At 39.6% G+C, this 26,359-nt stretch overlaps 1 protein-coding gene across 2 annotated transcripts in view; it reads left to right on the top strand.

Moving 5' to 3' along the window:
- The window catches only part of LOC124555034 (cyclin-dependent kinase 17-like), a 204,598-nt gene that overhangs the window by 112,539 nt on the left and 65,700 nt on the right, over positions 1-26,359 (top strand). For both annotated transcript variants that reach the window (XM_047128796.1, XM_047128797.1), the window contains 2 exons: positions 13,183-13,307; positions 19,933-20,115. In XM_047128796.1, coding sequence (XP_046984752.1) covers positions 13,183-13,307; positions 19,933-20,115 — 308 coding nt within the window. The remainder of the gene's footprint in view (positions 1-13,182; positions 13,308-19,932; positions 20,116-26,359) is intronic.

Raw genomic sequence — 26,359 nt, 5'->3', positions numbered from 1 at the left:
CCGTGTACCGCAAGTCTCTAGAGGAACGGAGGGTTCCAAATGATTGGAAAAGAGCACAGATAGTCCCAGTCTTCAAGAAGGGTCGTCGAGCAGATGCGCAAAACTATAGACCTATATCTCTTACGTCGATCTCTTGTAGAATTTTAGAACATGTTTTTTGCTCGCGTATCATGTCATTTCTGGAAACCCAGAATCTACTATGTAGGAATCAACATGGATTCCGGAAACAGCGATCGTGTGAGACCCAACTCGCCTTATTTGTTCATGAGACCCAGATAATATTAGATACAGGCTCCCAGGTAGATGCTATTTTTCTTGACTTCCGGAAGGCGTTCGATACAGTTCCGCACTGTCGCCTGATAAACAAAGTAAGAGCCTACGGAATATCAGACCAGCTGTGTGGCTGGATTGAAGAGTTTTTAGCAAACAGAACACAGCATGTTGTTATCAATGGAGAGACGTCTACAGACGTTAAAGTAACCTCTGGCGTGCCACAGGGGAGTGTTATGGGACCATTGCTTTTCACAATATATATAAATGACTTAGTAGATAGTGTCGGAAGTTCCATGCGGCTTTTCGCGGATGATGCTGTAGTACACAGAGAAGTTGCTGCATTAGAAAATTGTAGCGAAATACAGGAAGATCTGCAGCGGATAGGCACTTGGTGCAGGGTGTGGCAACTGACCCTTAACATAGACAAATGTAATGTATTGCGAATACATAGAATGAAGGATCCTTTATTGTATGATTATATGATAGCGGAACAAACACTGGTAGCAGTTACTTCTGTAAAATATCTGGGAGTATGCGTACGGAACGATTTGAAGTGGAATGATCATATAAAACTAATTGTTGGTAAGGCGGGTACCAGGTTGAGACTCATTGGGAGAGTGCTTAGAAAATGTAGTCCATCAACAAAGGAGGTGGCTTACAAAACACTCGTTCGACCTATACTTGAGTATTGCTGATCAGTGTGGGATCCGTACCAGGTCGGGTTGAAGGAGGAGATAGAGAAGATCCAAAGAAGAGCGGCGCGTTTCGTCACTGGGTTATTTGGTAACCGTGATAGCGTTACGGAGATGTTTAATAAACTCAAGTGGCAGACTCTGCAAGAGAGGCGCTCTGCATCGCGGTGTAGCTTGCTCGCCAGGTTTCGAGAGGGTGCGTTTCTGGATGAGGTATCGAATATATTGCTTCCCCCTACTTATACTTCCCGAGGAGATCACGAATGTAAAATTAGAGAGATTAGAGCGCGCACGGAGGCTTTCAGACAGTCGTTCTTCCCGCGAACCATACGCGACTGGAACAGGAAAGGGAGGTAATGACAGTGGCACGTAAAGTGCCCTCCGCCACACACCGTTGGGTGGCTTGCGGAGTATCAATGTAGATGTAGATGTAGATGTAGATCTCCTCGGGAGGTATAAGTAGGGGGAAGCAATATATTCGATATCTCATCCAGAAACGCACCCTCTCGAAACCTGGCGAGCAAGCTACACCGCGATGCAGAGCGCCTCTCTTGCAGAGTCTGCCACTTGAGTTTGCTAACATCTCCGTAACGCTATCACGGTTACCAAATAACCCTGTGACGAAACGCGCCGCTCTTCTTTGGATCTTCTCTATCTCCTCCGTCAACCCGATCTGGTACGGATCCCACACTGATGAGCAATACTCAAGTATAGGTCGAACGAGTGTTTTGTAAGCCACCTCCTTTGTTGATGGACTACATTTTCTAAGGACCCTCCCAATGAATCTCAACCTGGCACCCGCCTTACCAACAATTAATTTTATATAATCATTCCACTTCAAATCCTTCCGCACGCATACTCCCAGATATTTTACAGAACTAACTGCTACCAGTGTCTGTTCCGCTATCATGTAATCATACAATAAAGGATCCTTCTTTCTATGTATTCGCAATACCTTACATTTGCCTATGTTAAGGGTCAGTTGCCACTCCCTGCACCAAGTGCCTATCCGCTGCAGATCTTCCTGCATTTCGCTACAATTTTCTAATGCTGCAACTTCTTTGAATACTACAGCATCATCCGCGAAAAGCCGCATGGAACGTTCTTGGCTTAATTTTCAATTTTGATTTTCATTCAGTTAATTCTTTCTTATGTTTCTTCACAAATACTTGACTTTTTATACATACAGGAACATATATGTAGCACTTAAATGTTAGTACCAAAATCTGAAGGTAAAAAAGAGTGAAATTTCTTTTATAACTGACTCTTATTAATTCTGGACAGTTCAGGTACACAGGTTTTTGTTCAGTGCTAATATTTATATTGGAATCAAAATTCCTTTGTCAAGAGAATGTAGAATTATTGTAGAGTTAATGTACAATTACTGTCTTTGTAACACATTTACAGTAATATGTATTACATGTACACAAATAAAATACCAGAATATCCATTGAACAAATAAGCTGTTCTATATAATTATTTACAGGAATCCATTCTCCAAATCATGTATCAAATCACTATGAGTCATGCTAACAAAGTTTTATCATTGGCAGATTTTACACATTGTTGTGCTGCACAAGTCATCGTTCACACACTTGAATTACCTTCCACAACCCTGGAAACAGCCACATGAAATAACTAGTAATATCTTGTCTCGAACTGGAGGTCATTTCGTGTGAATTGGGGAGAGGGATGAGTTTGATCCCTCCAATCCTAGTTTCTGCGGTTAGCAACCATAGCTGGGCTTGTACATAAACTTGGAGGCACAAACAAAAGTGTGTGACTGAATACGTATTCTGGGGACATAGTGCCATGAAGGTATGCCACCGAAGACATTACTGATGAGTCATGGGATTTCGCACCCGTCCCCAATCTAACAAAAGTCAGTTGTCCTTCATATAAATGGCGTAAAATTCAGATTTTAGTGAGAAGCTCAAAAAATAGCCCAATTGTGCTAGTATCTTTCACCACTCCTGTGGAAGTCAGGCTCTTATTCTAAGTATATACACTATGTGATCAAAAGTATCCGGACACCCACAAAAACATACGTTTTTCATGTTAGGTGCATTCTGCTGCTACCTACTGCCATGTACTCCATATCAGCGACCTCAGTATACATTGGACATCTGAGGAGAGAGCAGAATGGGGCACTACACAGAAATCACGGACTTCGAACATGGTCAGGTAATTGGGTGTCACTTGTCATACGTCTGTACACGAGATTTCCACACTCCTAAACATCCATAGGCCTACTGTTTCCTATGTAATAGTGAAGTGGAAACGTGAAGAGACACGGTACAGCAAAGAAGCATACAGGCCGACCTCGTCGATTGACTGGCAGAGACCGCCAACAGTTGAAGAGTGTTGTAATGTGTAATAGGTAGACATCTATCCAGACTTTCACACAGGAATTTCAAACTGCATCAGGATCCACTGCAAGTACTATGAGAGTTCGGCGGGAGATGAGAAAACTTGGATCTAATGGTTGAGCGGCTGCTCATAAGCCACACATCACACCGGTAAATGCCAAACGACACCTTGCATGGTGTAAGGAGCATAAACATTGGATGATTAAACAGTGGAAAAAAATTGTGCGGAGTGACGAATCACAGTACACAGTATGGCAATCCGATGGCAGGTTGTGGATATGGCGAATGACCGATGAACGTCATCTGCCAGTGTGTGTAATGCCAATAATAAAATTTGGAGACAGTGGTGTTATGGTGTGTTCGTGTTTTTCATGTAGGGGGCTTGCACCCCTTGTTGTTTTGTGTGGCACTATCACAGCACAGGCCTACATTGATGTTTTAAGCACCTTCTTGCTTCCCAGTTTTGAAGAGTAATTCAGGGATGGCGATTGAGCACCTGTTCATAATGAACGCGTGTGGCAGAGTGGTTACACGATAATAAGATCCCTGTAATGGACTGGCCTGCACAGAGCCCTGACCTGAATCCTATAGAACACCTTTGGGATGTTTTGGGACGCTGACTTCATGCCAGGCCTCACCGACCGTCTTCGATACCTCTCCCCAGTGCAGCACTCAGTGAAAAATGGGCTGCCATTCCCCACGATACCTTCCCGCAACGTGATTGAACATAGGCTTGCGAGAGTGGAAGCTGTCATCAAGGCTAAAGGTGGCCGAACACCATATTGAATTCCAGCATTACCGATGGAGGGTGCCACAAACTTGTAAGTTATTTTCAGTCAGGTGCCTGGATACTCTTGATCACATAGTGTAAATATGGTGGGAAGGCCAAGAATGCACATTATCATACTGGCTGACCTGGAATACTGGCACTGACACTATGACGTCAGAATCCAAGACTCAGTATACTGGCACTGGCTCTATGGTGTAAGAATCAAAGTTTTGGAATACTTGCATCATTACATCAGATTTCCTGAACAAAGGATGTCCTACATTGTATGATCGCCCCCCCACCCCTTCCCCAAATCTACTATTTACTCAGACGTGTACGGTCATTGCATACAGCTTTTCCTAACTCTCAAGTTTGGATCTCTCCACTTGCATCATTATTTAAACAAACACCAGGGGTGGATAAGGGCCTTCTGGGCATACCCCGATGCCACTGCCGCAGCTTATTCCCCTAAATTTAAGTCCAAACTGTATGCTGTGTAGTCTTTCACCTTATTTTTATTTTTCGAGACATTGTTAGAAAAGGATATTTTAGATTTGAGTATTGACTTTCTGTATGGAATGTAGCCATTTTTGGTGTTGTATTATTATCTCAAGAGATATGTAGAAATATTGCAATGTGCAATGAAAACACAGGGCTGTATGGGAGGGCGCGGACTGAAGACCATAACAATGTGGATAAATCTATATACATGAACACTAAACCCATAAAAATATTAGGTATAATCTCTCTTACTCTCTCTCTCAGCCGCATTCTCATTCATACACAAGACTGGCACTGTGGTTTTGTGACCTGGAATGTACCACACCGGGATCCGTGGATTTTCCAGGGGATGGGGTTCCCCATGACCTTGATGATAACAAGCGTATTTACTGGAGATGTGTGGGCGGGGTATTGAGTTACACCATTATCTAGAGTGACGTGTGCCATAAATATAGAACTGTGCCATAAATCTAGAACTGTGCCATAAATCTAGAAGTCTCCTTGATATGCTACTGTTAAAATGCCAGGTCAGTCATATCGTTGCCCCTCCAAATACTGAAAAAGCCGCTATCCCACTTCAGAAAACATACGTTAGCCTGGGCTTTCCACACGCATCTCTCCCGTGTGGTTGCACCTACGTACGACTATCCGTATCGTGGAGTGACGCAAGCTATCCCCGCCAGAACTAAGTCGGTTTATCCATATTCGTTTCATATATTGTTTGTCAGGGTGCTAATAATTACAGTCTTAAAACGCTTTAAAGAAACAAATAAATCAGTCCATCGAACATACTTGTGATGAACTAGAGCGTTGGGAGCGTGCGTGCGTTAATGGAGAAACATTCACCATGCACCAGAAAGAATGGAAGTAGATTGAGCCTGCAGTGGATCAGAACTTAATGGACAACCTTACATTACATTAAAGGCTTTACTATGAGCTAAGGGAAATCCTGACTGCCATTACTTTCATTATTTACATGTTACGAAAGTGCGGTAGTAGTTGGTCTACGACTCCCGGCTGCCTAGTGTATATAGGATGTTTCGGAGCACCAAGCCATTTCGGTGCCTCTAAATTCTTCCGGTGCATGTAATTTAGACAAGGATGTGATGTGTAGTCGGTGGATGCGTCATACGTACTTCCTGCGGTCACGAAACGTGACATTCTTTCTGGACTACGCCATGACCGTAGAATAAAGGAGACAGCATTAATAATATTACTGGAATTTGTGCTAGTTGTCGCTTTGGAACATAAAACTGGTTGTAAAATTTTATTATTTTGCTGAAGTAGTAGTTACATTGTCCAGTAAACATATACATAAGGATTTACTTTCTGATTTACTGAAAAAAGAAAAACACTTCGCCTAAAGTACTTAAAGAGTTCTTGATACAGTTGTCCCATAATGTGCCGTAGCATTTCTAATTTCAAGGCGTACGTATGAACCGTTCGTATATGTAACAGTAGTCGCAAAACAGATAAACTGTCGTTAATTTGTGGATGCTTGTTAGTCTCGTCCACGTAAAACACCCAAAGTTGAGGTAGCGAGAAGGCTGAAATGTATTAACTTTGCAGATATGTGTGTTCTTTCATTGTTTATAATACAGTTTATAACATGAGTCCACCCTCATGAGTGCTCCATTCTTCCTTTTCCCCAGTCGTTACGATTTCGTATCTTCTCACAAATAAGAATCTTGAAAATACCACTATGCCTTTCTGATCAGTTCACTAGACATCGTTGCTTCATAATTTTGAAGACAGTGCCTTGTAAGAGAGATATTGGTTCGTGTGACGCCGTAGCAGCGTGGTAGAGTATTCAGGCACGACTCGGGGGAAGTAGGTAGTTTAGTGTGACTGCCACCAGATGGACGGATTTGCGCGCGCCTTACTGATTTAATTAAATTACTCTGGGAGCGCGTGTAGTCGCAGCTCGGGGCTTCGACGGTTCAGTTATGCAGACAGGTAACTAGAGTATTTTGGTGAGCTCTACACTTTCTTGGTGTGTCACAGTTCCCATTGTTGTTGGTTTCTGCTGCGTAAAACTATGAGCGTATTTAGCGCTTTCCTGTTGGAGGGGGGGGGGGGGGGGGGGGTGTTAAGAAACTCTTTCAGTTTTTAATCACGTAGATTTTTCTGCGTTATTAGTGTGTGTGTGTGTGTGTGTGTGTGTGTGTGTGTGTGTGTGTGTGTTCACAGTAGTGACAGTTTCAGTTTGACACTTGGAATGGAAACAGCACTGAAAGTAAAAAAGGATGTTGCTTATTTATTTACCAGCAATGTCACGACTTGTATGTATGTGTACTCCCTAGTGTATCTTTTTGAATGTGGTAGAACGTTTTTATGGGTTTCATTACAGAATTCAGATAATGTTTTATAATTAGTTAAGTAAAATGTGATGTGGTCCACTGCATTATAATACTGATTTTGCTCTGTATTAACTGCAATGATTGATGGATCAACACAATCCATTGGTATCTGAGACATCTCCTACTAGCCTGTGATTAAACAGCATGCCCATAATTTGCAAATAAATAAATAAGTAACTGTGCCTGTCAGATAATAAAGAAAGTAAGAAATACTAAGAGACTGCCTGAATGGACTCTTAATAAACATGTCATTTTCTGAAGTGTTTCCGCCAGTATTACAGCAGAACTTCATCTGAAACTGTGTAAAAAGTAAGTTGGAGTCTGTCTGTGATACACATCATATTCAGCTGGTTTAATGAACTAGTAGTATTTAATATGGAACTTGTAGTTCTTGTAAACAGTACATGTCACGGGGGACTACATACGCTGCAGTGTTTGCCCGAGTAAAAATCATAAATTTGTTCAATAGTGGCATACATCAGATTAATGATTTAGCAGAATGTGATCCCCGGTCGGCGCACTTTTAGGCTGAAAGTAGTCACTTTACCTGAATTAAGTTGCACCCCCCCCCCCCCCCCATATATTGCTCTATATGAGATCAGGGAATAAATGGATGTGACGTAAATTAGCTTAAGTGAATTACTACAGAGACTGGTGGTGGACATTATTCGAGCAATAGACTTAGCTGCATTTAACAGTTGCAGGGGATCATGAGGTTGTGTCTTCCATTAAAGTTTATCTATTGTCAGTCCCAGATGTCTGAGGTACTCAACTATGTAAGGATGTAGAATATCACCCACAACAGAATTATGTTTGAGAAATGGAACATATGATACGTGATTGTTGTTGAGAGACGGCCTATTAAATTTGACCCAAGAACTGATTCCCTCTAACCCATCATTAGCTTTATTATTTGGTTACTGATGTCATCCCTTAACAAATATTTTTATGTTATTGGCACATACAACAGCTCAGAAGCTATTTAATACAGTGAGTAGTAAGTAATTGATGTATATTACAAAATGGTGCCAGTCCAAGTGTGGTACTTTGAGGAGTTACCAGTGTCCCAGTCAAGAGTAAGTTTATTCCTAGGTAGATGACATTGGAATCAACTGTTTGACTTTTCCTGTTTCCAAATTATGTTATTCATTTATCAGTATCACCATGGTGTTGCCCACACTGAAGAGCCTCAGTTAAATCTCAAAATGTTTTTGTTTATTTATTTATTTTACTAAACCCCTCTGTGGCTTCATGTAGGAAGTGTTAAATCACCATTTCAACTAGTGAGCCATTTCTGCAGACAAAATGAGTCTGCATTAGTAAGTTAAATGATTAGTGAAATGATCGGCTAGTCCATTATACTTTTGTAATTTTAGGAATTTATTACTATTAACAGTCAAAACTCATATTACCAAACTATGACTATAAATTTCAAGTAATTCTAGAGTTCAGCGTATAGACCCCTCTGAAGTAGTGCTAATTCCCCTGCCCAATACCAGTACTGCTTATCTTTCTTTTATCTTCTCTATGGGTCAATCCATATGAAGTAGTCCAGTAATGGTTGATTGACCATTTCTAAATATTTTAATTTTCTTACATGTGATTGCCCTATATTTGAGAAGTTTAAAACAGTTATTTAAAATAATTTATCTTGCACATTTACTGGATGGTGGCCATTTTTATTTGGAGGCGCGCAACGATTTTTCAGTCTGGAGACATTAGCGAAAATTTGAGTATCTCTGCACTGGGTTAAGTTACAGCATTGCAATTGACATGATAGTTTTTAGAAAAGTGTCCTCTACAACATTGTCTATTACACAAAATACCCTAAATTCAAAAATAACCGCTCAAAATTACCTCCAAAGTTTGGTATCAAAATTTTCAAAATCCACTTTTTAGTCCCAAAAATAACAAACAAGGAGTGATTTCTGAGAGTCTATTTTTCCCTATAGTTAAATATCATACACTACTAGCCTCATATAGAGCAAGAACATTTACAAATGTTTCCTTAATTTTTTTATGAATTTTTGGAATTTGAAAATTTTCATTTTTTGTAAAGTTTGGGGTTAGTTATCTCAGGTAGGACTGAATATAAAAAATATGATTTTTGCACGGTTTATACACCTATATGATAGCAACATATTGTAAAAATTTCAACATTGGTATCTGACTATGAACAAATATAAGAATTTTTGAAATGAGTAAATAATTCACATTACTCTACAACTGATCTTATGGCTGTTGCATATTTAAATGGTTTATTGTTTCATTCTAATAAAATTTAATTGTGACATATATTTAGTTAACACCATCACCCAATATTCATTTAGTTTATTTATTTTTCATAATGCAATATTAAACAATAGGAACTTTCGCTTTTGTCTATGGTAATAAAAATGCCCATTTACGTTTAGGTTTATTGTCAATAAAGAAGTACATTATTGCTGGGTGTGGCACTGTTGTAGTCAGCCTGTTCTGAAACCTCTGTTAGAGTGAATCTACATACTTCATCAAGAGTGTAGAATGTGTTATGTGCTTTGTTTTGTGTGTAATTTGTAATTAATTTTGAGAAATGAAATGGCTCTGAGCACTATGGGACTCAACATCTCAGGTCATCAGTCCCCTAGACTTAGAACTACTTAAACCTAACTAACCTAAGGACATCACACACATCCATGCCCGAGGCAGGATGGTTCCGGACTGAAGCGCCTAGAACCGTTCGGCCACAGCGGCCGGCTAATTTTGAGAGATTAACTGGAATGCAATAACAGGGATTAACAGTGCTCTGTTGGACAGATAGCAAGTGAAGTGTGTCACAAAACAGTTTATGGTTCAGTTTCAAAATACTTGAAAAATGTCAATGACTTTGATTAAGTTAGACAAACTTTGTTTAAATTTTGAGTAAGTTCTTCTGTAACATCAGTGTGTGAGTATCATGAGAAGAAATATATTCTGAAGTACAACCACATTTTTGGAAGAGAGTGCTGTGATCCACTGAAAGTTCATAAAAAGCCTATTACTAAAGGTTTGAGGGAAATAAAACTTGAACATTTGTTCTTGTTATGTGAGAGTGAAATAGCTTCCCAAGTGAAACATAATATGATTCCTGGAAATTCCCTGTGCCCAAATTGTTACTCAAAAATATTTGTTGTGAATCCAGAACCAGAATCATGTAACCTTGTTAATGACATTTATATTCGTAATGAGGAAGCTGTTAGCATATTGGATTTTGCTTGTTCTAAGTTAGACATATCTCCTGCTTCAAAAATAATAAAATTAAGTAGCAGAAAAAGAAAAGCAGCTATTGAAAATAAGGTGCAACAAATTTCAGACAAAATTATAAAAGACTTCGAATCATGCTTTAATAATGCAGATACCAACATTATTTCTGAAGAAGAAGAAGAAGAAGAAGAAGAAGAAGAAGAAGAAGAAGAAAACCTACCACCAGCATAATCTGACACTGGATATTTGAGCTTTATAGAGAAATTAAAAATTAAATGTTCAGTGACATCTAAAGAGGAGAAAGTTAAAATTTTAAGTTTGGTCCCTGACTCATGGTCAAGAGAAGGAATAGTTCATTAATTCAACGTTTCTCATCGTTTGGTTAAACTAACCCAAAAATTAGTGAAAGAGCAAGGCATTCTTCCAGTTTTAGGAAATAAGAAAGGAGTAGGTATAAGTGAAGAAACAATTAAAAAGATTCAGCAATTTTTTTGAAGATGAGGAAAACAGTAGAATGTGCCCAGGTTGCAAAGATTGCAAAAGAGTTGTTATAAATGGAATTAAAGTAACAAAGCAGAAACGACTAGTGCTGTCAAATTTAAATGAACTTTATGTAGCTTTCAAAAATTCTCATTGTGAATGCAAAATTGGAAGGTCAAAATTTTGTGATCTCTGCCCTAAGCGGTGTATTTTGGCTGGATCCTCAGAGATACACTCTGTATGTGGTTGTTTATATCATCAAAATGTCAAACTGATGATTGCGGGTGCAAAACTCAGTGATCTTAACTACAAAGAGTTACTAGATTTAATGGTCTGTGACACTAACAGTTATGACTGCATGATGAGTTTGTGTAATAAATGCCCTGGTAAGGAAACTGTTATTGAATTGTTTCACGAATATGATAAGGAAATGCCAGACAGTATGACCTTCAAACAGTGGGTCACAACTGATAGGACAGAAATGATAACAATGGTTAAATCTGAGGAAGAGTACTTTGAATCTTTAATTGATAACTTACAAAAACTCAAAAGTCACCACTATGTTTCTAAAATCCAAAGTAAGTTTTTGAAGGACAAAAAAGCTCAACTTCATGAAACTGAATGCATATTGCTAGCTGATTTTGCAGAAAATTTTACATTTGTGCTTCAGGATGCAATACAAAGGTACCACTGGGTCAATGACCAGGCAACAGTGCATCCATTTATTCTCTACTTCAAAAATGAGAAAGAGGAAGTTTCCAGTTCTTCAATTTGCATTCTAAGCAACTACTTGGAGCACAACACTTTGGCTGTACATGTGTTTCAAAAGTATGTAATAAATTACATAAAAGAAAATTTTCCCAAGGTTGAGAAGCTGATATACTTTTCAGGTGGAAGTGTTAGTCAGTATAAGAACAAAAAGAATTTTTCAAATCTGTGCAACCACAAAGTAGACTTTGGGTCGGAGGCTGAGTGGCACTTTTTTGCATCTTGCCATGGTAAAAATGCGTGTGATGGAGTAGGAGGTACAACAAAAGGTGAAGTAAGTAAAGTCAGCCTACAAAGATCAACTACAGACCAAATTCTCACAGTACAGGACATGTATGTCTTTTGCAAGGATAATATGAAAGGCATTACCTATTTTCTGATCAAGAAAGAAGAAGTGGTTCTGCATATGAAAACAACACTTCAAACCAGATTTGAAAACTACATTAGCAATAAAAGGAACAAGGCATTTTCGCAAATTCCTTGACATTTGCAAAAAACTTAGTTCGATGCTATGTAACATCAGAAACCAGAATTTATGAGTATCATTGCGTCAGTAAAGTTTCATCACTGTCTTTAACGTGGAATGACATAGTGGTATGTTTGTATGATGGACAGTGGTGACTTGCAGAGGTTTAAAGAATAAGTTTAAAAAACAATGATGTTTTTGTGCATTTTTACCACCCCACTGGCCCAAGAACATCATTCAAGAAATCTACTAGTGACAAAGTTTGGATACCAGTGAAACATGTTTTAAGGAAACTTTCAGTGCTTGAACTTACCACAACAACTAGGAGGTCTTATTATATATCACAGAAGCTGCCTGAAGAAATAAGTGTTCTTAACATTCACCACCAGGTTTAGAAACAGTCGCATCTTGAAGGATGTTAATTGAAAATATTTATTTTAAGCATGTCAAAATAATATAAATGTTAATTTCAGTGATGTTTCCACTTTTTGCATATAATTCAGTACCTTACTTCAATAATAATTGATTATATCCCACCCATGTCACACATAAATAGGCAACAGCCATAAGATCATTTGTAGAGTAATGTGGATTATCTCCTCATTTTCAAAAATTCATATCTTCGTTCACAGTCAGATATCAGTGTTGAAATTTTCCAGCATGTTGCTATCATATAGGTGTACAAACTGTGCAAAAATCATATTTTTATATTCAGTCCCACCTGAGATAATTAACCCCAAACTTCGCAAAAAATGAAAATTTTCAAACTTCACAAATTCACAAAAAATTAAGGAAACATTTGTAAATGTTCTTGCTCTATATGAGGCTAGTAGTGTATGATATCTATGTATAGGAAAAAAATGGACTCTCATAAATCACTCCTTGTTTGTAATTTTTGAGACTAAGAAGTGGATTTTTGAAAATTTGGATACCAAACTTTGCAGGTAATTTTGAGTGGTTATTTTTGAATTTAGGGTATTTTGTGTAATAGATAATGTTGTAGAGGACACTTTTCTAGAAACAATCGTGCAATGTTGTGCGCGCTTACAAATGAAAATGGCCGCCATTCAGTAAAGGTGAAAGGTAATTTTTTAAAAACAATTGTTTTGAAGTTCTCAATTATAGAGTAATCACACATAAAAAAATTAAAACATTTAAAAATGGTCAGGCAACCAACTTAATTTTTATTGGATCACTTCATTTGGATTGACCCCTATGAAATTTATAGTTGTAAAAATGTATAAATTGCATCATTAAGTCAGTACCAAAATTATGTTTTAAGGTGTAGTGTATGAGAATCGACGGTTTGGATCTGATGGAGAATCAGAAGAGGCATCAGGAACTTCAGATGAAGTAATGTCTCCAGCTCCTGTGAAACTTCGTCCAAAATGTCGGAGACTGAGTGAGGTATGCAGAAGTTTATTTAGGGATATTTTGAAGGTCAGGAATGTGTTTCTGCCTTACTTTATCAGTGTATAAAAATGTTCATCATAATTAAGTGGCCATTGGATTTTACTGAATGATTATCATTAGACTTATATGTACATACATGACGTCTCGTGTAGTGGTAATTTTATTTTTTATTTTTATTTATTTGTTTATTTATTTTTTTTTTACCTGTTGTCACATTGGGGAACAGATTTTATAGAAAAGATTGAATTATGCAGTTGAAGACTTTCTGAATTCACGAAATATAATTTCTTGTGTTAACTACTAGAATATTATGGAAAGTCAATGTAGGAATAACTTCAATGGAAGGTCCAGGATGAAAGATATTGTTCCAATTGTAGTTTAATTCAGAGTTGTCATTGTTATCTCAGAGATTAACACTGCCAAAGAGAAAAGCAGTACTTTGCCCACCATTTTTCGTGACTTGGAGTCAGTTTAACATCACTTTAAACATTTGTTTTTATACTGATCTCTAATGATAAATTTTTATCATTCTTGTACTGATATCGGAAGATTGGAGCAGCTGTAATGCTTCAAATATGCATCCAGGAGAACTTGTTGATGGCGCTTTGAATTTCAGTGAAAGCCTGACTTACTGATCACAGTAACATTGTTAGCGTATGAAGCGTGATATATATGAGAGACACTAATGTTGATTTTCAAGTTTACTAGATCCAAATTATGTTCTTGCGAGTTAATATATATGTAGCTTCATGCAGTGTTGATTTAGACATCTCTGTATGCAATGCGAAGAGTGTACAAAATTTGTCTTATAAAAAATTAGTCAGTTTAAACTCAAACTTACATGTATACTGTTTTATAAATGTGGGCCAAATTCACATATCATAGATAAAGAGCTTTTGGAAAGCATAGAATATGTATGTATAGATGTACTCAGTCGTATCACAGTCATTTCATGGCATATGATAGTTCTTCCTCTGTGTGTAAAGGCTCATGTAGTGCGCTTTGAGCTGCATTCTCTTACAGTGAGATTGTAATGTTGGCTACAGGGAAGGGAATAAGTTATTAAATTGGCATTGTACAATTTTATGTTTATGGTGACTGTGTGGAGAAGCAGATGAAGAAATATGGCACGTAGCATGGGTTCGTTCTGTGGCATATTGTTAATAAAAACTTTTCTGTGGTGAAATAGTCTTTCTTTTACTAACAGTAATTGCATGGTTATTCTGTAAATATTACTGGGTCATTCCATGCCCGTTCAACCAGCTCCAGCTCATTGTCTCAGATTTGACTGAAATTCAGTACACTAATTCTACCATGTGTGGAACACTCGTGTACAAAGTATTAGTTTACCCTGCCAATTAGTTCCACAATTATGGCTTGTGAAAGAAGGTGGTGTGACCCAGAAATTGCAACCCGCATCTGGCAATCTATCTTCAGACCCATCTTCAGATCTTGATAACTTTGAAACTATTCTACACACTCCAGTGAAATTTTTACAACCCAGTAACATCCATCTAGAGAACACACTCCATGAATCAAAACACCAACAACATATTTCTGAGGGAAAATAGAAAATTCCAAAATGTGATTAAAAAAATGTAATACGTTAAAAGGTACATATTGTAGGTGCCCTCTATGCCAAATATAATTCACTCAAAAAGGATATAAATTTTTGTGGTTAGCTTAATGTGGCCTAAACACACACACAGAACTCATCTTGCCCATATCAGTCACACAAGCAGAGCTACATGCACACGAGAATATAAAAATTTGAAAAATTACCTAAAAAACATGGATTTTCGAAGTGTGGTATCACAAAAGGGACAAGTGGTATCCAAGCCAAATTTCACACACTGCGTAAGTAGACCATAATGATATATATCTCAAAATTTCAGCATGTTATTGCAAGAAATTTGTGTACAATGGAAGTTGACAGATGTATTTGGTGATGTGGCCATTGTTCCACAACCCAATTTTGTAAAAACATATCGTAAACTGTTCTGCCTCTCGTATCCTCTCCCACAACTGTTTAATCACTAAGCAACAACATATAGACAGATTAACACAACCTTTAATTAATGTTTACTGCACCTTAACTGCTAAAAACCAGTCGATTGTGCTTCGAACAGAAGTTCTCCCACACTTTAGCTACTGTACTCTGTACATTGAGGGGCAAATTGTACTGTCTTCCTGACACTGTGGTAGGAACTGGAACTGTCATAAGAATATGTTTAAAAGGAATCCAACACTTGTCTGCCAAACGTGGCCAATGAAATGATCTTGCTGGTCCTGCTGGTGCCATGAAGTTCACAAATACATCACCTTCTGCTTCACAGCACTCTGCAACACATCCTAAGTACCATTTGTCATCATAATCAGCAATAACATAGCAACCTGGTTGTATGTTGCTGCTTTTGCTTCTGAATCCTGAGTCAGACACACTGTAAAGACACATGTTGTGCATGAACCTATAGTTATAACCGGACAGTTTGCTCATCTGCACATTGTCAGAGTCCGCTGGAGAGAAGTGATGATGGCTCCTTGTGCCGGCAACAGTTTTAACGTGTTCTAGTCTGCTTTTTAGCAACTCTTTGACTGATTTCACCTCATCTTTCAAAACATAGAATGATTGTATGCCAGAGATATTTTTCTGTACCCGGGTAAATAATTGAAAAGGTGTTAGAATGTGACCTTCTTTAGGGTTCTGCAGACTAGCTCGTGATGCCATGCACTTAATGGTAGCACCAGTACCATCACATACATTTTTACCATGATTGTGAAAAAATTCCATTCTGCGTGAATCTGAAAATCATGGTAATGCATGCATAAATTTTTGAGATTTTTACAGTTTTTGTACTGACTAGCAGCCCCATCACTGAAGTATTTCGCAAAATGTATGTGAGGCAGCTTGTTTTTCACATATGCCACGACAGTGCGAATGCGGGCATGAACTGCAATGGCATCATGAATTAAACAGTCACTAAAAACGCACAGGTTCATGACAGACGCATCACCCGATTCACCTCTATAGTAAATCGCAAATGGCTGGAGAGTTGCTTGACTGCTGTCACAATGATATCCTTGGATGGCATCTTGAACTATAAATGCATAATTTTCAGAAAAGTTTAGTATTACTATAATTTCATCTTGTTTCAAATTATCCTTACAAAACTGGAGATAAGCCGATTGTGCTGTTGCTGTGAAGCTGTGTGTGGTCAGTTTGTCTGTTTTTTGACAACACATTTCAAAAAATCTTCCACTGTACTTTGCTTTGTTTCAAGACCTGTGCAATCGATGTGTGTCCATTGTTTATAAGATACAAGTTGATCGTCATCCATACAGTTTGTTATTCATGTGTTCTGCAAGATTTGCCTTACCAGGACACTTTTCACACCTGTGTATCATGCACTGGTAGGAATGGATGTTACACACTAGCAGCTTCATTGCACCTTTGTAATCCAGACCAGAATCCTTTATAGCAGCAAACATCAGCTTAGAATTTTGTTGGGTCTCACGTACACAAACATTGTGTGTGCCCCTTGCACTTACAGGCACAACCCATTTTGGCCGAAGATTGAAAAAAGATGATAAACCTACTTTGGTATTGGGATACTTTTCCTTGAATTCTACATATAGTTCTGATATGTTGCATAGCAACAGTCTTTTTTGCATCTGTACATGTACATTTCCCATTTTTGCCGTTACATAGTCTTTTTTTTCTAGGCATTATTTGGCTGTAGTCATTATTCGGCTGTAGTCATTATTTTCATAAAACTTCGACACTAGCACCTTTATTTCTGAACTCAGTTGCTTATCCTGAGCCTGCTGAAGTTGTGGAAGCACTCCTTGGGTTGCTTTTATTTTCCTACCTTACTTTACCATATATGTAGAAACATTGAATTCCTTTGCAGTGTAGTCAATAGACCAGCTGGAAGATGCAAGGGTAAGAATAGCTACTTTTTTCTGGCGTGTGGATATGGCACATTTTTCTTTCAAATCATGCACAATTTTGTCCAAATCAGAGCATTTCTGGCATGATTTCTGTTCCTTTGGAGCAGATAGTTCTTCCTCTTCCATCATTAGTGTGTCAGCTATTTTGTGTTTTAATTCTGTTTGAGCTTCTTGCAGTTTTCTTCTACCATAGCTGGGCCTGTCTCTTTTTCCAACTTTGTGTGTGACAAACCAAGATCAGTCACTGAAGTATTTAATTGCTCATCCGCTGTGGTTGTAGGTGGCTGATACTCTTCATCACTGTCATGTAAATTATCAGAATATTCATCATTTTTTAGCAGTGTAACACACGTGGATCATAACTTTTGTCCTGGTTTCATGCACAGTCCCATGCACAGATTCACTTTCCATACTGATATTATATCAATTTCTCTGAGGCTACACTTCACTGTCTTCGTATGAATCCGAAATGGATTAAAACAACTTCTTTGTAGGAAAGAATACTTATCCAGAAACAGTTTCATATGATGATAAAAAACACTAAAGTTTCATGGAACTGTACTTCTTGTGCCCACATGGTGTATCCCGGATCTCCATAGCAACAAATCTTGGTCCGATTCATTCAGATCATGCAGTACAAAGCGAATGCCACATTTTGTTCCACATGTTGTTTTATGACATGCAGATGCTTGTGCTCTACCAATACAGCAACTTGTTTGAACAAAAGCACCACCAGTACGCTCTTCTGACTCCATACTGATTTTCCACAACAGTACTGACCAGTCCGAACTAGAATCTTAAAAACATGAGTAACCTGTAATTGTTGCTCATTTCCTTTGTTGTTCCTGCGTAACAATGACTCATTCTGTCCCTGAAAACTACCATTGTTTAACTTTCTGTTGCCTAATGGCTCCCAACAATTGCTGCAGCCTTATTTGAAACAAGCTGTCTGCATCATCACTATTACTTGCTAAATCGTGTTAAAAGAAACGTAACCAAATACATCTCCGTCAACTTTTATTGTACACAAATGCCTTGCAATAACAAGTTGAAATTTTGCCACATATTATATTATGGTCTACTTATGCAGTGTTTGAAATTTGGGTTGGATATCACTTGTCCCTTTTGTTCTACTACACTTCGAAAATCCATGTTTTTTAGGTAATTTTTCAAATTTTTGTATTCTCGTGTGCATGTATCTCTGCTTGTGTGACTGATATGGGCAAGATGAGGTCTGTGTGTGTTTAGGCCACATTAAGCTTACCACAAAAAATTTATACCCTTTTTGAGTGAATTATATTTGGCATAGAGGGCACCTACAATATGTACCTTTTAACGTATTACATTTTTTAATCATATTTTGGAATTTTTTATTTTCCCTCAGAAATATGTTGTTGGTGTTTTGATTCATGGAGTGTGTTCTCTAAGTGGATGTTACTGGGTTGTAAAAATTTCACTGGACTGTGTAGAATAGTTCCAAAGTTATTAAGACCTGAAGTTGGGTCTGAAGATAGATTGCCAGCTGCGGATTGCAATTTCCGGGTCATGCCACCTTCTTTCGCAAGCCATAATTGTGGAACTAGTTGGCAGCGGAACTTAAAATTTTGTTCATGAGTGTTCCGCACTTGGTAGCATTGGTGTGCTAAATTTCAGCCAAATCTGAGACTATCAGCCGGAACATTTTCTCAAATTGGTTAAATTGACAATGGAATGACCCTACTGTATTTATCCAGTTCAGTTGTCTAAGGACCTGTGGCGCAAATTTGCGCTTTTTTTAAAAAAGGAGGGAGAATGTGAGGCAAGTGCAGCAATTGTTAACAAATACATACATGCACGTGCATGTGCCCACCATGACATAGATAAAAAACCGCTTAAAAATAGTCATCAGTGCTTGAAAGGCGTGAAGTAGACCTCATTGTAAGCAACATTTAATATTCTTGGTAAAGTCATTGGTGACCCCATTTGCAAAATTTCAACCTCCACTGAAAATGAGTAAAATGAAGAATGGACATATATGTTAAAAATTTACGCATTTTGCAGTGCGTATGGATATGGCTACTGGCTTGCTACCTAAGAGGCTTATGCAGTACTCTCTACTACGGCCAGCTGGCTATACAATTTATCTGTTTACTAGAAACGTATGCTTGCTTTTCCATGAATTACAAAGTTTTTTCTGTTTATTTATTTGTTACAAAGGACATAATTTAAATGCTTGTAGATAGATTTTAGCTTAAAAATTTTAAGGCGTTCAAAGCTTTATATTAATTTCTATGTGATAAGCATCTGTGCTCAGAGTTGATGTAATGAGATACTACTTTTCTGGTTAGTTTACTAATACGAAGTAGGCTTGGTTGTATGTCCTCAGTTTAAGAAAGGAAAGTATTGTGATTGTTAGCAAAAATTTTTGTCATACGTGAGGAAACAAAAGCATGAGCTCTGGTTGTTGTGACATTATAAATAGCACATACTGAAATTAGTTAAGTTTTTACATTTTGTGATTTCAGAATTGTGGTGTGTTATTTCTTGCTAATTATTTGAATCTGGCATTTATTTTGCTAACTATAATGTGTCAACAGTACTACTAGAACAATACATACAAAGCAGCACTTAATCTTGCAGGAATTTCATTTATAGTATTATATGGAATGTGTGTGTGATTATTTTGCAGCAAGACATTAACAAGCGACTGTCATTACCTGCTGATCTTCATCTTCCGGAATCTTTTATTGCAAAGCAAAATGTGAGTCCTACAATTGAGGGTCCACTCACACGTGCTACGAGAAGGCAATCACTTTCAGAGATTGGATTTGGGCGTATTGAAACGTATACAAAGTTAGATAAACTTGGGCAGGTATGTATAAGAAAAAGTATAGCATTATTGTAATTTTTGCTGTTCGTGGCATTATAACTATCACAGCCATTAAATTTTTTCCAAGCTTCACTTTGTGACTAAATAGGAGCAAATTCTTTTCCACAGAATATAGAGAAGGAAGAGAAGTTAAAATAACAACTTTAAAGAAAATGGTATGAAAGAACCACAATGCATAATATTAATGATGGTAGGGAGGATTCGAAAGGGTGATTTGCTATGCTTTCATTGGTTCCATCATTCGTTCAGATTATAATGCCTAAACTCCAAACTAGACTGTCATAACACTTTAAACTCCATCACAATTGTTGACCCATAGCAGCAGGATTTTACATGATATAGAGTGTTACGGAATTAATTTAATTTCTTGAGTCACTAACAAGGCACAAATCTTAAAAAACTTCAATCTTAAAATGAGAAAAAATATTTGATGGGACTCAACGTTAGGAATTTGCGCAGAATTTAGATTTATTATATTTAACCAACTTTGTTCCCTATTTTACTTTTGAGGAAGTCACAGTGTAGACCAATTCCCAAATCTCCAAAGTACTTAGTAATATACAGGGTGGTCAGAAACAGTGTGTAAAGCTTGTGAGGGTGTTGCAGGGTAGGTTGTGTGGAGAAATAAATGTTAAGAAACAAAATTGATACTGTGCACTGTTTCAAAGTTAATTAGCATTGAAGTTACCTAATCAGGCCACTGCATGCACAAATTGAAGTGGCCTACCAGAGATGGTGCTGCAAAACATGTTCTTCTTTTGGTTTTCTAAAACCAAGCAAGAGAGTGATACAAAAATTGGACATGGGATGGTTGTAGGGATCAGACACAAGCCAAAAGCTGAACGGTCTCATGTGCTATCATCTATGCTATGAGAACAACTGACACAAATTATATCTGGGAGGCCACCGGAATTTGCGCGCACAATGGCCTGATTTGCTAACTTTGATGCTAATTAACTGAGAAACAGTGAAAAGTAATGACTGTTTTTTAAACAATTATTTCTCAGCATGTTAAAAGTTTTTCAGACTGTTTCTGACCGTCCTGTATATGGGCCCATAGCAGATACTAATCCTGAAAAAAAGTGTGAGTGGGCAGTCATCATTAGAAAGAAGAATCTAAAAATGAACAACTACAATTATAATAAAACACAAGATCTAAACTGATTATGTTTCATCTTATTGGCATTATGAAAAAGACATCAAGCTTATGGATCCAGGAAGCGTGTAAAAGAATTTCCGTAATCTGAAAAGTACTTATATTTGCTGGAAGATACTTGGAAAAGTTTAGTTCACCTTCCAGGAGGTAGTAGACTTTGGGAGCCCACATCCCTTGAGGAAAGTCCAAGGAAGATGGGGAAAAAGATGGAATCAGACAAAAGTGCATGGTTTTACGCACACAAATGTACTAAAATGAGTCTTGTGCCATTTCAGCACACACATTTACTAAAGTATTATGAAAAGGAAAGTTGCTATTCACCATATAGCGCAGATGCTGAGTCGCAGATAGGCACAACAAAAAGACTGTCACAATATAAGCTTTCGGCCAACAAGGCCTTTGTCGAAAATACACACATTCATGCCCGCACGCGCAAATGCAACTCACACACACGTAACTGCAGCCTCTGGCAGCTAAAGCCACACTGTGAGCAACAGCAGCAGTTCATGATGGGATTGGCAACTAGGTAGGGGTAAGGAGGTGGCTGGGGTGGGGAGGGGGAGGGATAGCAGAGTAGGGACAGAGGGCAATGAAGTGCTGCTGGGGAGCACACGGGGACAAGGTGGAGAGAGGGTAGGGCAACTAGGTGCAGCCGAGAGGTTAGATGGAGGGCAGGGGAGAGGTGGTGGTGTGTGTGTGTGTGTGTGTGGGGGGGGGGGGGGGGTTGTGGAAACGAGAGAAGTAAAAAGACTGGGTGCATTGGTGGAATGAGGGCTGTGTAGTGCTGGATTGAGAAAGAGAAGGGGCTGGATGGGTGAGAACAATGACTAAAGAGGATTGAGGTCAGGTGGGTTATGGGAACATAGGATATGAGTATATTGCAGGGAGAGTTCTCACCTGTGCAATTCAGAAAAGCTGGTGTTGGTGGGAATGATCCATATGGCACAGGCTGTGAGTCAGTCATTGGAATGGAGGATTTCATGTTGGGCAGCATGCTTAGCAACAGGGTGGTCCACTTGTTTCTTGGCCACAGTTTGACAGTGGCCATTCATGCAGACAGACAGCTTGTTTGTTGTCATGCCTACATAGATACCCCTGCCGTTGAAGGGATAGGTGATGTTTGTGACCAGACTGGAGCAAGTGGTGGTGGTGGTGGTGGTGGTGGTGGTGGTGGTGGTGGGAGGATGTATGGGACAGGTCTTGCATCTTGGCCACTGACAAACTGTGGCAAGAAACAAGTGGACCACCCTGTTGCTGAGCACACTGCCCAACACAATATCCTTCATTTCAATGACTGCTTCACAGCCTATGCCGTATAGATGCTTCCCACCAACACCAGCTTTTCTGAATTGCGCAGATGGGAACTCTCCCTGCAATATATCCTACGTTCCCGTAACCCTGCTTGCCCCAACCTTCGTTAGTCATTGTTCTCAATCATCTGGCCCCTTCCCTTTCCCAGTGCATCACTACACAGCCGTCATTCCACCAATGCACCCAGTCTTTTTACTTCTCTCCATTTCCGCTACCCCTGCTCCACTTCTCCCCTGACCTCTTTCGAACCTCCCAACTGCAGCTAGGTGTCCTGCCCTCTTCTCTACCTCGTCCCTGCGCACTCCCCAGCAGCACTTCACTATCCCTTCCCCTCCCTGCCCCAACCTCCTCCTTACCTCCACCCAGTTGCCACTCCCATCATGCGCTGCTGCTGTTTTTGCAGTGTGGCTTTAGTTGCCAGAGGCTACAGTCGTGTGTGTGTGTGTGTGTGTGTGTGTGTGTGTGTGTGTGTGTGTGTGTGTGTGTGTGTGCGCGCGCGCTGGCTGAAAACTTATATTGTGGTAGTCTTTTTATTATGCCTATATGTGACTCATAATCTCTGATATATGGTGAGTAGCAACACTCCTTTTCGTAATACTGTTACATTCTGTTCAGGATTTTCCATTGTTTGACATTTATTAAAATGAGTCTTGTGCCATCTTCAAACCAAACTCTAAGGAAACTTCACACATAAATACCTCCTAAGGTACAGTGGAACATACTTGGAGCATCTGAAACTTGAATCTCAAGGATGGTCTCAATGTTTACTATTATGGAAAAAATACTTATTGAAATGACACCCATGTATTAAGGAAATACAGTCTCTACTGAAATAATGCCTGACAGGGGGCCAGGCCTAAAGATGGACTGACAGTCAATATGAATGTTGCACACACCATTCTGCACCTTTCCCTCTCATTACAGATTCTGAAACAATCACTGTAAGAGTGCATATTTTACTTGGTGTACTGTGTTTAAAAATTATGTTCTATTCCAAGAAGTTCACAACATGGACAATTACACTAACTCTCAGACCTCCCTCAACTATTATTTCTTTCTAGATTTTTTAGAGCACATAATATGCTATAGGATTCCACATCATACTGTCCAGGAATAAAATGACAGTCTGTGTCATACTTGTCAGTTAGGGTGAGGCATATGATTGTGCAACATTTCAGAAGCTAACCATCTGCAGAGGACCCTGGAACCTTACACACCAGCAAAAACTGAGTGAAGTTGTCTCGAGATAATTCACCTGTTCTCACAACACTGAATTTTCCAACTTGGTTTAAATTTATCAGAATATTCATACTATGAGGAATGCATGGAATGTTATGAACTCATATCAGTCATTAACACAGGCGTTTCTAACATTCCACCATCAGCAAAGGCATCCCTTATCATACTTGTAGGCGAGTGAAGATAGTGTAGGCTACCCACCAAATGGCCCTATTGCAGGCATTCTGTGTATAAGTGAGCTGGTTGGCTACCCCTGCCCTGCAAGTGTTCAGACAGTCCAATACGGTCACTTACACTATACCTTGTCCTCAAGACCACCCCCGCATCAGCTGTTTGCCCACCCCAGCCCACCTCTGCTGGTGGGTGTCTGGCTGCTAATGGTGCATGCTTGAGCTGGAACTGCTTGCATTAGAGTGTCATGGAGAGCTTACACTATTCTAAATGTCTTTCATCCATTAGCATTTACAAAAACAGAATGGCTAGTAGTTTAGTATCTGCTAATTGAGTCCCCTATATATTTCTTTACTCACAACCTATTCAGCATATCCATTATCTCCACAGTTGCCACTTCTGTAAGACAGTGGGAAAGGAATTATCAATCTGTTGGTTAGTCAGGCAGGTGGGGAATGAGGCAAATGAGGTAGCAGATACAGCAGCGTAATGTACAACAGAGAAACGGAAATGAGCGTACGGCATTGTGGGCCAGGAGTCTCACATTCGGGGAAGTTTGGCCGCTGAGGGCAAGTGCTTATTGCATACGATGCCACATTGGGCTACTTGTGTGTCAGAGATGGGGGTGAAATGATGATGAGGAAAACACAATACGCAGTCCCTGAGCGGAGAAAGTCTCCGGCCTCCTTGGCGTAGCAGCATGCCGCTGCGCTGACCACTCAGCTAACGGGGGCAGACTACAACAGAGAATCATGTGGTGACACAAGAAGTAAGGAAGAGTAAATGTAGTTGCCTTTTAACACAGTTCTGTTGTATTTAAACCATAGAAGTTTACATAAAATTGTATTTTAACTGGTACTGTTTTATAATCTGATGAATGAGGAGCCATCATAACAGCTGGGCTCCATCCTTATGTTCCAGCAGAAGAAAAATACTGTAAGATTTTTGAAAGATTATTATGTGGGGAGCAGTGAGTCTGAATGCCTGTACAGATGAGCACGGATATAAATGAAGACATTACCAGTACTATCAACTGGCACTAGCATGCTAAAACCTCGTGCAGTGCAACACGAAGTCCATGTAGTTGAAATCAATGTAAGAGCTGCTGAGCCAAGCCTGTCACAGCCGACAGGTAAACACCTTAGTCAGTGACTCTGCGCATGACACACTTCATGTGCCACCTTCATGACAGTGTTCTGTCCTATTCCACCGCTGTATCTTCACCACCTCATCCGCATCCATTTCAGTGGCTGAAAATGGCCTGGCTTCTGCTGCAAAACCAGTGAGGGCGCGAGGTTCCCTGGCAGTAGATCGACCACTGAAGGAAGCAATGCTGATGCAGCTAGACGGAAGACTGTGGAGGCTTTTGTGACAGTTGGTCCATCAGCATCAGTTGGGATGGGCACTTGACCATTAGGAAGTAGGGGGAGGAGGGCACTGGGTCAAATTCCAGGGGCTCCACATCAGCAGTTGTGGGAGCTATGCTCGCTGGTATCCCAGTCTACAGTCAAAGGTAGGTTGGCGGAAGGCACAGAGAGCTGCCCACGGGGGCACATACTGCGACTGGTAAGAGCACCCCCCCCCCCCCCCCCCCATTACTCCTCTCTCCCTCCCCCTCATTAAACTAATGCCCTGACCGACCGCGTCACTGGGGCAGGTTGGAGGTGGCGGCAAGGTTGCAGGCACAGCTGATTGGAATAACAGATCCAGTGCTCACAACCATCATCTGCCGCAAACAAATGCTGACTTTTGTGGCCCACCATTACAACCAGCAGCCATCTTTGCTGCCAGCCACAAGACCACTTGTGACTCAGGGTGCAACAAATCCAAAAGACCCCTCAGTTGGCGCCCTTCTAAATGCCCCATCAGATTGCGCCCATTAACCAATGTGACCCATTATGTGGCAAGAAAACTAGATAGTCCATTGTCACAGTACGAGGCAGACAGAGGCTTTTTCATTTGAGTCTTGAATGTTCACACGAATCACTACACCTCCATGTTAGAAGCTGTATGGAATGGTGCAGTTTTCAGATGCTGGATACCAATGTGGATGCAAAAGTCCGCGATCTCCTGCATCGTGAATCGCCAACCGTTATCAGAGACTAGGATCTGTGGAGAGCGCTTGATAACAAAAATGACAAACAATGTGCAAATAGTGACTGTCAATGTCATGGAGGACAGTTTGGCAACGTATAGAAAACTGAAAATACATTGACCACCAACCTCTACCCACAAAGGGACCCACTGAGTCGATGTGCGCCCTGTCCCCAAGATGCTCCAGAATTGGCTGAGGGGAAAACTGATGCAGTGGTGCTGCCTGATTCTGCACACAGGCTGTACAAACCTGGA

The sequence above is a fragment of the Schistocerca americana genome, chromosome X (assembly GCF_021461395.2).
Source record: "Schistocerca americana isolate TAMUIC-IGC-003095 chromosome X, iqSchAmer2.1, whole genome shotgun sequence".
Taxonomy (NCBI): domain Eukaryota; kingdom Metazoa; phylum Arthropoda; class Insecta; order Orthoptera; family Acrididae; genus Schistocerca; species Schistocerca americana.
The sequence above is the reverse complement of the archived record's forward strand: the minus strand, read 5'-3'. Positions and strand labels throughout refer to the sequence as shown.